Source organism: Podarcis pityusensis (genome assembly GCF_964106645.2).
Source record: "Podarcis pityusensis genome assembly, chromosome: 9".
NCBI lineage: Eukaryota > Metazoa > Chordata > Lepidosauria > Squamata > Lacertidae > Podarcis > Podarcis pityusensis.
Genome location: NC_138034.1, coordinates 59981424 through 59995063, shown reverse-complemented (window position 1 = coordinate 59995063; position 13640 = coordinate 59981424). Strand labels below are relative to the sequence as shown.

At 41.6% G+C, this 13640-nt stretch overlaps 1 protein-coding gene across 7 annotated transcripts in view; it reads left to right on the top strand.

Annotated features, from left to right (window-relative positions):
• The window catches only part of GRID2 (glutamate ionotropic receptor delta type subunit 2), an 847049-nt gene that overhangs the window by 467870 nt on the left and 365539 nt on the right, over nucleotides 1–13640 (top strand). For all 7 annotated transcript variants that reach the window (XR_013990460.1, XR_013990461.1, XR_013990462.1 and 4 more), the window contains exon 4: nucleotides 8288–8493. Coding sequence is in view for 4 of the 7 variants with exons in the window: in XM_081020726.1 (XP_080876852.1) it covers nucleotides 8288–8493 (206 nt within the window). In the remaining 3 variants the exon portion in view is untranslated. The remainder of the gene's footprint in view (nucleotides 1–8287; nucleotides 8494–13640) is intronic.

The following is a 13640-nucleotide window of genomic DNA, read 5'->3' as shown; positions in this document are numbered from 1 at the left end:
ACTATATCAACAATTGAAGCAAAAGCTTCTAAAGTTGCCCTTGCAATTGTACCAAAGGGCAAAAGGGGGTTGGGAGACTTTGAAGATTGCCTAGGCTTGTTCTCATCACAGTCTTTGCAAATTGTTGCGGACTCCCACTTGCTTTTATTCAGTTTTATTCAATTTTACTCCATCTTCAGCGATAACATAAGCCCATAGGAGGCTTACAAGCAGTACCAGTCAGTGGGGCAGGGCAGTGCCACTTACCTGGCCTGCCACAAGAATCACTGTCGCTTGCTCAAAGCAAGGCAGCAGTGATGAGATCAGCATGGTGCAAGCACACTGGTGGAGCCAATCTGGTGCTCTTGCCAGTGCATTTGTGCCATGTTGGCATTACCAGTGCCTCACCCCTCTCCTTCCTGGCGAACTAAATAATTTTTAATGGGCTTTGTTGTTGTGCTTATACTGCTCTACACTGTCCTGATATAAAAACTTCTATAAATTAGCTGAAGTGAGACCAGTGATGGGAGGTCAGGTAGGCAACACAACCCCATGGTTGTCTGTTGTTTGCAACAAAGAATACTTATAAAGTAAACTTGAGTTTTGTTTCTCAAATTGTATAGCATTCTGATCAGGAAGTTCAAGGGTGTCTTCAAGAGCTAGTGGAATGGAATACAGATGAGGTCTTTTGTATTTCAGCAGGGAGGGCATTCCACTGGTGCCACCTTCCTTTGCTCAATATATATGTAACATGAATCTGACCCTGCAAAACAAGGAGTGAGAAAGAGTATGTCATATATACAATGAAAACTTTTGTTGTTGTTGTTGTTTAGTCGTGTCCGACTCTTCGTGACCCCATGGACCAGAGCACGCCAGGCACTCCTGTCTTCCACTGCCTCCCACAGTTTGGTGAAACTCATGCTGGTAGCTTCGAGAACACTGTCCAACCAGCTCGTCCTCTGTCGTCCCCTTCTCCTTGTGCCCTCCATCATTCCCAACATCAGGGTCTTTTCCAGGGAGTCTTCTCTTCTCATGAGGTGGCCAAAGTATTGGAGCCTCAGCTTCACAATCTATCCTTCCAGTGAGCACTCAGGGCTGATTTCCTTAAGAATGGATAGGTTTGATCTTCTTGCAGTCCATGGGACTCTCAAGAGTCTCCTCCAGCACCATAATTCAAAAGCATCAATTCTTTGGCGATCAGCCTTCATTATGGTCCAGCTCTCACTTCCATACATCACTACTGAGAAAACCATAGCTTTAACTATACGGACCTTTGTTGGCAAGGTGATGTCTCTGCTTTTTAGGATGCTGTCTAGGTTTGTCATTGCTTTTCTCCCAAGAAGCAGGCGTCTTTTAATTTCATGAAAACTTTTAGCCATTCCCAAAGACAGCTGGTTGACACAGCGCTGTTAAAATGAATAAACTTGAGTCGGGAGAATTTCTCTGAATTTCTAAGAGTTAAAACCATGAAAAGTAGAAGGTTTTATGGGTTGAATTGACAGTGTTAAAGCTCCACCAATAAAATCTCCCAAGATAAACTAACATTTAAGCACCACACTAAATAAACCCCATTATAAGCCAGCTTTCCCAGCATATAATGCAGAAGATGGTAGCACCATTTCAGAAGAGCTCAAACACATATGGTCTTCTACCAGTGCTGCTTTTTGATGACCACATTCAAAATACCTAAGAGTATGTGAACGTCTGTGTGTGTGTTCGGAAGACCTTTGAATGTGTCTGTGTATCCTGCTCTGATTTAGCACCTGGCACCATTTGAAACAGCTCACAGAAATAAAATAAATTTCCATCTGTCTTCTACTAGTAAGGAAGCTAGTTGTTTGAATAAAACAGAAGATGTCAGAGAGTACGTAGTATGTATCCATTGCGGAGTCAAGGGAAATAATTAGCATGAATTTTTTTCAGTGCTGTGTGTGCTCCTTGAGAACTTAAGAAAAGCCCTACTCGATCAGACCAAAGGCCCATCTAAGTTGCATCCTGTTCTCACAGTGGTAATTAGATCTCTATGGGAAGTCCTGAAGTAGGCCTGAGTGCAACAGTGCTCTCCTTACTTACTTGTGATCCATCCAATATGTACCATATTTTGGCATATTTGGCATAAAGATATGCCCATGACTGGAAATTAAGTCAATCTGCCCTTACATAGAATGTAACTATGAATTTGGTATGTGCAAGAAGTAGTGTGTGTGCAGTTGGGACTAAAGATAGCTGCTTTTAGAATATCTCCAGAGCCCCAATTCTAGCCACAATAGTTTATGTGAGACTTGGTGAGTCTCTTGTTCCTTCAATCTGGATGTCTGGGACTCCTCTCATCATAAGATATCCTGGCAATATATAGAGTCCCAGTATCAAAGTGCATTGCCCTCTTAATCAGCTGTTACTCTTATATGGACCATCTAGGTTTTTTCACCCAGACCCTGTTTACTTAGCTATATTTCTTTTGGTAATGTGTCCAGGGAATCTCCTTCACTGTCTCTTGCTGTTGCCTCAAAGGTAAATAAATTCCACTCTGGTAATCAAGTTCCTGCTGCTGTTGCTTCCTCTCCCATCCCAGCCTGTCTGAGAATATGCTGGCAGAAGAAGCAGAGGCTGTTAGGATATTTCCGTTCCACCTTAAAAGGAAGCAGGCTTTGTGAGTCACAGAGTCTGCGTATTTCCTGTTCACAGGAAGTTTATGTTTGTACATTGCTTTCGTTTCTCTCTCTGTGCCTGAGACACCGAAGCAGGCAGTCATATTTTCTTTGTTCTGACCAACACTGAATAAAATTGTAAATAATGCTCTCCTGCGTGCATCTTTCGCTGTGCATTATCTGCTGATAGAGCGTGCACCAGCTCTGGAATGTGGCAAGCTATTTCTGGTGCTCGTGTCGCTAATTGAATGATACTGCGTGTCTACGGGAGGTCGATGGATCGCAACGGAGATGACGTGGGGTCATGATGGACTCTGTCTCCCTGGCAGTATCCCAACAGAGGCATCCATCAGCCCCATCTGTCACTGGCTGATTCCGTTTCCAGTCAAATTTCCAATCAAACTGGGGTGGCGTGGAGTGGTGCGGTGATTGGCTCTGGCTGACACCAGCTCCTAGCAACAACATTAGATCACCCACATATGGGTGAACTAAGGTTCAACTTAATCAGGACTCAGGCAGATTGTTCCACCTCCACTGTGTTCTACCTGCACTGTCAGAGGCAGTATGCCCTTGAATGTCAGTTGCTGAGAATCACAAGTCAGGAGAGTGCAGGTTCCTTTGGTAATGTGTCCTGGGAATCTCCTTTACTGTCTCTTGCTGTTGCCTCAAAGGTCACATCTGGTTGGCCTCTGTGACAACAGGATGCTGGTCAAGATGGGGCATTGGCTTCATATAGCAGGCTCTCCCGCTGTTCTTTTTGGGACTCACTCTGTGATTTAGCTTCATACAAGTTTCCTCCAGTGCACACATTTTCAAGTGATTCCCCCCCCCCCCTTTATGGCAAGAGGCAACCATTTTTGCTCATTTTTGTAGCATTTTGTAGTTCTTCATATAAGTGAGATCCACTTTGGATCACTGCAGCTGAAGGAAGCAATTATTGTTACATTTCATTCTTTTTTTTAACATACACAGTGCCTAGAGAAATTATTTTATTGGGTGCCTCATAAATATAACGAGTAAATAAAATAAATATACAATTCACAATAAAATTAAATTATGAAACATAATTGCTACAGTGCATGCTGCGGCTGGGAATGGGCCCTCAGTGGTTTGCAGCTGCTGATCAAATTTATAAGTAAACATTATCATGGAAATATGCACAGCAAGGTCTCCATATTATCTACGGAATTTCTCTGAATCTCTTTGAACTATGCCTCCTCAATGTGCATTTCGGTTCCAGAACGAAGGATCCCTGCTACTGCAGCTATTGCTGTGCAAAGAAGGATGACTGCAGTAGGCTCATAAAGCACTGTTGATAAGAATTTGGACAGCATCATTTGTTAATGCAACAGCTTTCCTCATCAGCAGTGGAAACAAAGCAGTCTTTTGCGTAAATCACCCAGGGAAAATTTTGAAGTGTGTTTCCCTTTAACTGAGTTACATGATATTTTCAGGAGTAGTATGAGAAGGAAAAATACGTCTTATGGTATATAAGGACATTTTTAAAAAATGTATAGTTTGATGACGGATACTTGAATTACCACATGCTCAGTGAGTAACTATGGATTTTCTGTTACTTACAGTTTTTTTGTTTTGTAGTTTCCCATTAAGTTTAGAAAAACCTGAAGAGATTGTGGCTGTGTTTTGTCATCCTTGTCAGGGAGCATAGTCCTCCCCAGCCTTTCCTCCAAAGCTGGTCAAGTTCATTGTGAATGTAGACTTATCCATTTGGGAATCATGTACTCATTTTTCTTAAGTTTGGATGAACACATTGCAAGCTCATGGTTGCTCATTTGCTGTCACTGGTGATAGATTGGAAGAAGTCCCAGCTTCCCCTTTGGATGGCTTAGACTTTAAACAGAAAAAAGAGCCATATGGAAAAACAGTGACTGATGACTGCCAACACTGCTGCAGTGCAAACACAAGGCCACAGTCCACCACAAGATTATCCAGTGCTTGCACATTTAAATAAACTCTTCTTGCACAGCTCTCATTTATTTCAGTGCAGCTTGCATCATAGAATTTTCCAGCAGGTATGTCCTAAGTTAATTATTATTTGTATCATGACCAGTGATTGATTAGTCCTCCGGCAACCTTCATAAGTTGCCTCAGAATTAAGCACAGAGATTTTCCCCAAAAGTCAGAAATAGCTCAAGTTTCTTTTTATGAGTCCATTTAACTCTGGAAGCTAGATTGACATTGTAGCAACCCTTGGAAAAATTACAACTCCCACGGGCCGCTGGGAACTGTCTCTCTTCCATTAGATTGAGTGCCGTTCAGCTGGGCTGCACCAATATTTAAAAGGCAGGGGAAAGAATTTGGAGGACTGGGTGAAGTGGGTGAATGCAAGAATGAGTGGACATTGGGGAATTGCCCTGAGCCACAGAATAATTAGGGGACTTGTAAAGCTCATCTGAAAGACAAAGCGAGATTTACAAGCCCCTTTAGTTTATACTCACGTCACAGTTTGGTAAGCTTCATTGACATGTCAAGTTAAGAGTCAGTCTCGGGGTCATGGGTTCTAGCCCCACATTGGGCAAAATATTTCTGCACTGCAAGGGGTTGGACTAAGTGACTCTCATTGTCCATTCCAGCTCTACGATTCTATGTCAGGGCTAAATTTTTGGAAGCAAGCGAATGGAACAGCTGGTGGCTCATCAAAGATCAAAGCAGTTTCTAAGCAGTTTGGCATAGGCAGGATGACAAATTACTTAGACAAAGGAGTGAAACTGGAGCCAAAAGTTATATAAGACCAGATCAGACACTATTTGGCTCCTTTGGTCACCTGATCTATTAGGTTGAAAGCAGCAGTTCACCCTTTTTCATACACTGGACATCAAGAATGGTTAGAGAGAGGTGCTTCAGCACCTTGGACAGATCCCAAGGAAAAGAGAACTTGTCCCAACAAATATCCAAAACTATCTGGAACCATATATTGGAATCTGCCCAGCTATATTTCCTAGACATAACCCATTTCTGAGCAGCAGAGAATGTTAAAAGGACTTTTCTGTGGGGATAAGCACCCACATACTTTCGTCCGTTCTCCCTTGGTGTGTGGATTTTGGGGGAGCATATGACTTCAGGCAGGTGTTGTCTTGGGGGTCCCGCCTTGGAGACCTCTAGTTCAGTGAGTTATTGGACTGGGCTATAGATTGGGGTAAGGACTCAGAGCTGGCAGCTCTTCATCTTGCAACTTTGACTGGGCTGATTACTCTGCCTCCTTTCTTTTTGTGTTGGTATTCTGATTACTCTTCATGACTAGGATCATGACAAATAGGACTTAATCCTCCTCTTCTCCTAGTAGCATCAGAGAGAAGCATAGGCACCAAATATAGGGGGCCCTGGGGGCACTTTACATAAATTATCTTATTGTAATTCTTAAAATTGTTGTGTTAGAGGAGGTGATAAATATCATACCTATATCACAGATGTGAAGCTAAGATTAAGGCTACCAAGTGAATTCGTGGCAGAGGTGATATTGTACTCCCCTCTGTCTGTAACTCTGCCTCTCAGCTACTGTGCTGCACCAATTCTCTTAAAACATTTAATTTACACGGAGTTGCAGCCCTTGAACTTGATTTTTTTAGGGAGGAGGGACTTAAATTCTCCATTTGGAATATAGCTACCTAGATCTTCATATACCACCTGGAGGTATTAGATAATCACAGTATTTTTTACCTAAAAAGTTCTTTCAATATTTCTGATAACTCCTCAGGAGTGCAAGAATAGCCATGTACTGCTATATATTTCAAGGGTTAAAGCAGGAGCATATATTTTTTATGGTGCACTTAAAATCAGGCACATTTGTAGCAGTTCAGATAATTGTGTTGCTTCTTAAATTGGCCTTGAAGTGCCAAAAAGGCCTCTAACAGCACTGATTAGACTGAATTTAATTTCCCTGATTTAGACATTAAATAGGAGCTGCAATTAAGCATCACTATCTTTTGGAAGTATATTTTTAGAATGAGCATGCACTTTAGCAGCATTAAACCATTCTTCAATGTTTTGCGCTACTTCAAACTTCCTGAAGTATCTGTGGCTAAATACAGCAATTACATCCCTTGATTCCTAAAGAGAAGTCCACTCTTTCTCTTAGGCTTTAGTTCTTTATATTTTATTTTAACTCAGATATGCAGGTTGCAGAAAATCCATAATTTTCTAAACCCAGCAAGTGGAGTTCAGTATTAAGCTTTTCCTATCATTCCATCTGTGGAAGCATTTATGCTTGCCACATGGAACAATCCCTCTTTTCATCCCCCTGGATGCTGTTCTGTGGGTTCACTGAACCATTGTTGGGGTGTACAGGGGCATAAGGGGAGGTGAAACCCTGATACACAAGCAGGAGTCCTTGTGAGGGCTTCTGCTGATGGGGCTGGTTAGGTGAATCCCACCCATCGTTTTCAAACTTTTCATCTTCAAAGAACCCTATCCAGATCCATTTGTCTTTGGAGGAATTTCAAATTGTGTTCTGGGCAAGGGGTTGCCAGTGTGATTTATCTATGAGGGTGGCCACAGCACTCACTAAGAAAATATATCTGTGCCCATGGATTGGTGACTCCTGTTCTAAGGTGTTTACTCCATGCAAGATACTAACCATAATTATGAGGTTTCTCTGTAACCTCATGTCAATTTACCTCCTTCCTGGAGCTCTGGATTGTGTAGATTTGGGGAGGGTATGGGGAGCATGCACAGTTACCTATTTTGATTCAACCCTTGGATGTTTCTGCCCTTTCCCTCCAAGACATTCCTTAGCCCGACAGCTTATGAGGGGTCAACAGACATTGGAGATCCTTTTCCTACTTCTGGAAGTCTTTCCCCCAGAGGCAAGGTCTCTTGGGCTGAGACTTGCTTTAGATAGCATACCTTCTCTCCTTCTCTCATAGTTAACATATACAGTGGTACCTCGGGTTACATACACTTCAGGTTACAGACGCTTCAGGTTACAGACTCTGCTAACCCAGAAATAGTACCTTGGGGTAAGAACTTTGCTGCAGGATGAGAACAGAAATCCTGCTCTGGCAGTGCGGCAGCAGCAGGAGGCCCCATTAGCTAAAGTGGTGCTTCAGGTTAAGAACAGTTTCAGGTTAAGAACGGACCTCTGGAACGAAGTACGGTAGTACTTAACCCGAGGTACCACTGTATGCAATTGTTGCTAATTTTTCATCTGAATAAAGTATCGTCTTTTTTATTTTAATGGCAGATGTGTTTTTGTTATAATGAGATTTCTAGGCTCAGTCCAAATGAAATGAAACCACTTGTAGGTTGTTGTAGTTTTTTTTTAAAAAAAATAACTTATTGCCCTCTTCTCTGCAGGAGTCACTTAATGAGAAATAGTTTTCAGAGCTCCATAGGGTTAGTCAGAATCTGGAACAATACGATGGGCAAAAGAGGACGGCAACCAGGGATAATTAAATACCCTTTAAAAATGGTTCTTTTCAAAATGAACCAGTGCCTAAAAATTCCTTCACACAAATTAGCACTTTAGGACATGTCACAAGCATAGCTAAGGAACAGTTCCAATGAATATTAAGTTAATGTGGCCTTCAGGGGGTGGTTGCTTGACATGAGGCAGAATACCTTTTTTCCCAGATAAGCCAAAATCGGTTTTGTCGTCTTTCTATATGCTAATTAGCATTTTGATGGGCTTTTGATGTTCCCAGATATCCGAGGAATACAAGAGTTTTTGGACAAAGTATCTCAGCAGGGAATGGATGTAGCACTGCAGAAAGTAGAGAACAACATCAATAAAATGATCACAGGGCTCTTTGCCACCTTGCGGATTGAAGAGCTGAACCGCTACCGGGATACACTGAGACGAGCCATTCTGGTAATGAACCCATCCACAGCCAAGTCTTTCATTGCAGAGGTAAGTCTAAGCACCAGTTGACTTCTATCGTCACCTTTAAACTCAGGTTTCTTTCTGGAATTATGTTTTGTTTTGATCAATGGCTTCTGTTCTTAGTTTTTTTTCAAGAAATCTCTTTACACTTTATACTCACCCCTTTATTTTTATTTAGATGTTTTAGCCCTCCATTTTTGGACAGTTTCCCCCAAAGTGGCATTCAGTTGATTGAGTGGCACTTAATTAAAATAAAAGAGAGTACCATCAGCCTTACAAGACACACAGTATGGAGCAAGGGATAGGGTAGATGAAGGAAGATAGGGAGGAAGGGAGAGCGATATCTGATCTTTAAGGGTAGAACTAAGTTGTGAGGTATAAGCAGTGCTTTCCCACCCAGAAAAATAGGTGCCGGTGCACCTGTTGTTTGTAACAACAACAACAAAGATGTTGGTACTGTGTACCCCTGAGTACCCCCTGAAAAAAGCACTGGGTATAAGTGTGTATTTATATCAAGTTGGGGGCCAGGTGATCTACCTCTGAGCTACAATGGCAGAACAGCTGCTTTACATACACAAAGTCCCAGCATGTCCAGATAAGGCTGGGAATGTTTCTTGTCTGAAACCCTGGAGAGCTGTTGCAAGTCAATGCGGACAATACTGCACTTGATGGACCAGTGATCTGACTTAGCTTCCTATGTTCCTGCTGATGTTCTTGGATGGGTAGCCGTTAGTAGCTCTTTTTTCTCTGGTCTGCAGGTAGTGTTAGAGTGTTCTCTCCTGATAGAAGGGCAGAATCATAGAATTATAGAGTTGGATGGGACTCAAGCATACCTGACAGATGGCCACCCAACATTTCAGGACCCATGTTCTCCTGTGGCAAGAAACCAGAGTGTGCCACCTTCAGTTCTTCAGTCCCTGGCAACTTTCCCCCATTTATTATCTTATTCATAATAAGCATAGATTTTTTAAAAAGCAACAGTTCTAACATAACACATTATTTTGATGAAGTTTGTGTATGTTGTCATCCACAGGAGAATTTCCTTGTACTCTTAGGAGTAAAATATCCAGAAACTGTAAAATAATTTGCTTCAAAACTCATTTGCATTTATGGTTATTGTTTGGCTAATTACCTGCCTGTCTGATTTATTCCTTTACGTTTATTTCACTATTTTTAATTGATTGGCATGTTTCTTTTTTAAAGATCCTGGTAAGCTGATATTTTAAAAAAGTGGCCCCTTGAGAGTATGTGTCCACAGTTATCATTGTTTAATGAACCAGGGAGGGGGAGAAACACTAACGCTAGCCTTTTTAATTAGGAACAAAGTATTATGACTATTGCACCTAACTCCTTCCATCGTTCTTGATGAGTGCAGTCCCATACTGAAAGCTACCTACTGAGGGCCAAAATAGCATTAATGAATCATTGAGGCATTATACATACCAGCATGATGTTCACCAAATGGTGAGGATGTTTGAATTATGTGCTATGGCCCAATTGGCCACTGTTAGTTTAGAATTTTTGAACATACAAATAAGCAGGGGACACAGGATTGGACAACTGCAGTGTCACAACAGCCCTGAACTAGGGCTGTCATATATCCAGGATTTCCGGGACATATCTGGCATACTGCAGTCGGCAGCAGTGTCCGGGCGGAAATTGGCAAAAAAAAATATGTCCGGGGAAATCCAGACGTATGGCAGTCTTTGTCAGCAGTGCCGATTTTTCACAGAAAAATCTCAAAAAATGCATTTTTTAATACTTTTTGCAACAACTTTGCCCCCCCCCCCAAATTGAAGGAATAATAGTTGCATCTTGGGAAGCAGTGTGCAAGCTGGTGAAAGGGGGACAGAGCAGAATGGGGGCCAGCAGTTTGAATCCAATGTAGCAGCCATGGGAGAAACAGGACTTGCTTGGAGTGTAACCCTAGGAGCCCCTCTATCATAGGCTCAGGTTGTATATATTTGTACATATATGTCATAAACAATATGTCATAAACACAGCACAGTCACTGCTCTGCCTCATTTCCAAAGGAAACACAAACCCGGAGGAAGTGCCTGGATCCCCAGATCTCGCACTACTATGGAGATTGGGCTGTTGTGTAATAATATACTGATGTGCTAGTATATAAAGATATGTGATTCAACTTCTTTTAGAAGTAGAACATTATAAATGGTGTGCATTACATTTTATTATGTGTTATTAGTATTCTATGCAGATAGTTTGTTATTCTAACAACATGAAATATGCCAAACACAATGGAAAATGTAAATACTATAATCCTGCAAAGCATTCTAAATTGTCCCTGATATATGCACGTACACACTACTCCACAAACAAAATGCAAATGTACACTGAAAAATCCATAATTTGGAATGAATTAAGAAAAACTCATTTACCCCTTTTCTGCTTTCACCTGACTGGTTCCTTTTTATAAAAAAAAGTATCATTCCACCTGAATATTTTACAAGTATATTTATTAAGCAGTTATTCATTTTTGAAGCTTCCAAGAGACTTTGTTTAAATTCTTTAATCTACAGACTGCGGGATCACAGAAAGAGAGGCATTGAACATTTCAATATTTTGCAAGTTCAAAAGGTGAATGAAACAAAGTGAGAAAACTGTTCATTGTTAATAGTGGCAATGCCAAACCCAGTTATATATCACTTCAATTTCTCTACTTTGGTACTTAAGAACAAATGAGATTGCCTAGACAAAGGGTAATGCAATAGAAATCAGCATTCTCACAAATGCGCTGTACAGTTTTTTGTTTTGATCTCAAGCAAGGGGTGAGAGGAGCAGTTTGCATTGGGTCATTTTGGAATCCAGCAATTGTGCTTGCACAAAATATATGCATACCCTCCCAAATGTAACAGATTAAAATGAAGGCACTTGCATATTTTTCTCATCTCCATCACCACATTAAGAATCACTGAGTTAGTCCACTTATCACATATTGCTAAAGGCTCTTTTCTGCAGTGAATGCTACATTCATTTACTGTGAAGTTGCCTGTCTTCTCCCAGCTTGCGAAGCAGTGTGCATCAGTAAACTGACCCTAGCAGGCCTGGTGTCAGCACAAGGTATAGTCCAGCAATTATCTGGATCCTGGCAGGGCCCACCACCACAAATGCTAACCTCCACTGGGCCAAGTAATCCCTTAAAGGAAGACTGGTAGGTGGCCAAGTCAGGGCTCCACCTTGTTGATGGCTTTTTTGATGGGTCATGACTTGGTTTGCTTAGTAACTCAGCCATTCAGGCTGTCCTGGACATGGAAAGACTGGTTTGGCCTGTATTTTACTATGCTCAACCCAGTGCCTGGCACCCAGGAATTAGAAGGGGAGTTTTTGCATATGTTGGAAGCCTCCCAGAGTAGTTGGGGCAACCCAGTCAAATGGGTGGGGTACAAATAATAAAATAATTGTTATTATAAGCAGCCCACAAACTTATAACAATATTTTACAGCTATTGCATTGGAAGGAAGACCAAATACACTATAATTCCTCCTTCTCTTATAACACAGATTAAAACAGAAAGGCAACTTCTTAACAATTCAGCTCATTTTTTATTTTTTATTTTTACCATTTCTATTGCAATGCACCCAGAGTGGTGTTGATGACACCTCTGGAAGTGCTTGGCTCAGTTCCCTGCTTATCACACGCGGATTGTGCAGTCAGGTTTTAATTGTTTTGATTCTAAAGGTTACCGTCTGCCAGATCCAACAGATGGACAGAATAGGGTCCAGCAATAAGTCCAGCAGAGGCTTGGAAAATCAGTAACCAGGGATTTCAGAGCATAGGCCAGGGAAAACAGGGAGAAGGATGTCAGAGAGCCGAATGGAAGCAAGATGTAATGCAGAGCAATGTGGAACATTGCTTGGCTTCTCTTCTCAGCCTTCTAGTATAGCCCACACCACAAATGACTGAAAACTCCTCAAAAACTTTGGCTTAAAAACATATTGTGCAGTCCAATTGCTGTGCCATTCTGAAAACCATGCATCTCCAACAAACTGTTTGTCAGCAATAACTTCCTTTGATGATCTCATATGTTGCATTTTAAATACATGAAGATGGTGGGTGGCCATTGATCTCAGTTACAAGTCAAAAATGTCACTGGCATTCACAGGGCACACTGCCTCTGACAGTGGAGCCACTCCATCGCCATCAGAACTAATAGCCACTGATAGCCATATCTGCTATTAATTTATCAAATCCTCTTTTAAAGCCATCCAAATTGGTGGCCATCACTACTTGTGGCCATCATCTACTTTAGAAGCATGTCTGCTTCTAAGTACAGTGGTACCTTGGGTTACATACGCTTCAGGTTACAGACGCTTCAGGTTACAGACTCTGCTAACCCAGAAATATTAAGGGTTAAGAACTTTGCTTCAGAATGAGAACAGAAATCGTGCTCCGGCGATGCGGCAGCATCAGGAGGCCCCATTGGCTAAAGTGGTGCTTCAGGTTAAGAACAGTTTCAGGTTAAGAACGGACCTCCGAAACAAATTAAGTACTTAACCCGAGGTACCACTGTAGATATATAATTCTAAGCACATATGCTTAGGCTTGGACTGGACAGCTTACTCTGAGTCTAAAGCAATTCCCATTATGTCCTGTAGGGCTTTACTCCTTATGAAGTAGAAATGAGAAAGAAACATATATGTCTGTGTTTATGTGTGTATGCGGAAGAGGTAGTGGAGCAGGGAAGAACAGGATTCACTCTCTCTTTCTCTTTCTCTCTCTCTAGTGTGTGTTTGTACATGTGCACACCTTGCCACCTTCCATAGGTCCCTACTTGAATTCATATATTTTTAACATTGATTCTGCTGTGTTCTGAAAAGAAAATTAAACAACCCCAAACACTCACTGAATTAGTGGGATTGCAGCCATACTGGTTTTAAGGAAGGCTGAAATCAGATGTTTCCTGATCACCATTCCACTTCGTTTTTACTTCTCTTTCCTTCCTTAAATCTATTGACGCGTTCCTCGGGGAAGGATGGAGTTTTTTCATTAATAACACTTACACAAGCTTTATGCATGTTCTGCTGTACTTCTTTGACAAAGAGTGCTACCCTTTTCAGCACTGTTTGAAACTCCCATTGTTCTAGGTGCATTTTGCGTCAGGGAATTTCATTAGTGCGCGCAGTTTCTGAGCTCTGGGCTCAGTACTGCGCCTA